The 1165-nt window shown below is 39.2% G+C and overlaps 1 protein-coding gene across 1 annotated transcript in view; it reads left to right on the forward strand.

The window, feature by feature from the left end:
* LOC106875593 (putative elongator complex protein 1) overlaps positions 1-1165 on the forward strand; it is a 64369-nt gene that overhangs the window by 43478 nt on the left and 19726 nt on the right. Inside the window, exon 25 of the mRNA XM_014923810.2 lies at positions 718-815. Within this exon, the coding sequence (XP_014779296.1) occupies positions 718-815 (98 nt within the window). The remainder of the gene's footprint in view (positions 1-717; positions 816-1165) is intronic.

The following is a 1165-nucleotide window of genomic DNA, read 5'->3' on the forward strand; positions in this document are numbered from 1 at the left end:
CACAGTGGGACTGAACCCTGGAACCATGTGGTTGGTAAGCAAGCTACTTACCACACAGCCACTCCTGTGCCTATCTACACAATCATCATAATAATTTTACATTTCATCGTTGCCAGTGCCCCTGGACTGGCTTGTGCGGGTGGCACATAAAAGACACCATTTCGAGCGTGGCCGTTGCCAGTATCGCCTGACTGGCCTTCATGCAGGTGACACGTAAAAGCACTTACTACACTCTCTGAGTGGTTGGCGTTAGGAAGGGCATCCAGCTGTAGAAACTCTGCCAAATTTAGATTGGAGCCTGGTGTTGCCATCCGGTTTCACCAGTCCTCAGTCAAATCGTCCAACCCATGCTAGCATGGAAAGCGGACGTTAAACGATGATGATGATATCAATTCCAAGGGTTTTTTTTTTATTAGTCTTGTGCGGGCTTTTTAGTCCTGCAAGTTACAAGGTGACCTTATTAGTGCTGGTTCCACACAAAAGACACCCAACATACACTATGAAGTAAGTGTTGTTATTAAGGGTATCCAACCATGGAAGAAGCCATGCCAAAGTGAGTCACTAGAACCAGTCATAGTCCTCTACTTCACTTGATTCTGTGAAAACAGTGAGGTTTTGTTTGCTTCATTATATTGTTACATTGAACAAGAATTCAGTTTTCTTTTTCTTTCGTTTTGTTTTACATGTGTTTCTCATAAAAAAAAATTTTTTTTTTAGGTTCTGATCATTGGAATGAATGTCTGCAGTTTATTGAAGAACACAAGCTCTATAAAGAAGCCTTGAAGTTGTATAAATCCACAAGTACAGAGTATAAAGTAAGTCTTTGAATATATCATTAAGGTGTCTTCCATCCGACCAGTATGTACTTCAAGTTTATTTCATTCATTGTTATATAAATTAATCTAGGCACATAAGAGACCATTGAAATGTGATCTTTGTTTATTGGAAAAAATGAATATCTTGTTCCAGGATAAGAAGGCGCTTAACCAAAGACGCGAACTTTTAAACACATGAAGGCATGCGTCCAAATTTAAAATGTCTACATGTAATATTCCATATGGGTAAAATTTTGGACTATGATCGACTCCTTATAACCATTGTGCAATCTGACTATTGGATTGGTACTGAATTAGCGTTGTGAGAATTTTGTAAAGACCCCTACGTC

Source organism: Octopus bimaculoides, chromosome 3 (assembly GCF_001194135.2).
Source record: "Octopus bimaculoides isolate UCB-OBI-ISO-001 chromosome 3, ASM119413v2, whole genome shotgun sequence".
NCBI lineage: Eukaryota > Metazoa > Mollusca > Cephalopoda > Octopoda > Octopodidae > Octopus > Octopus bimaculoides.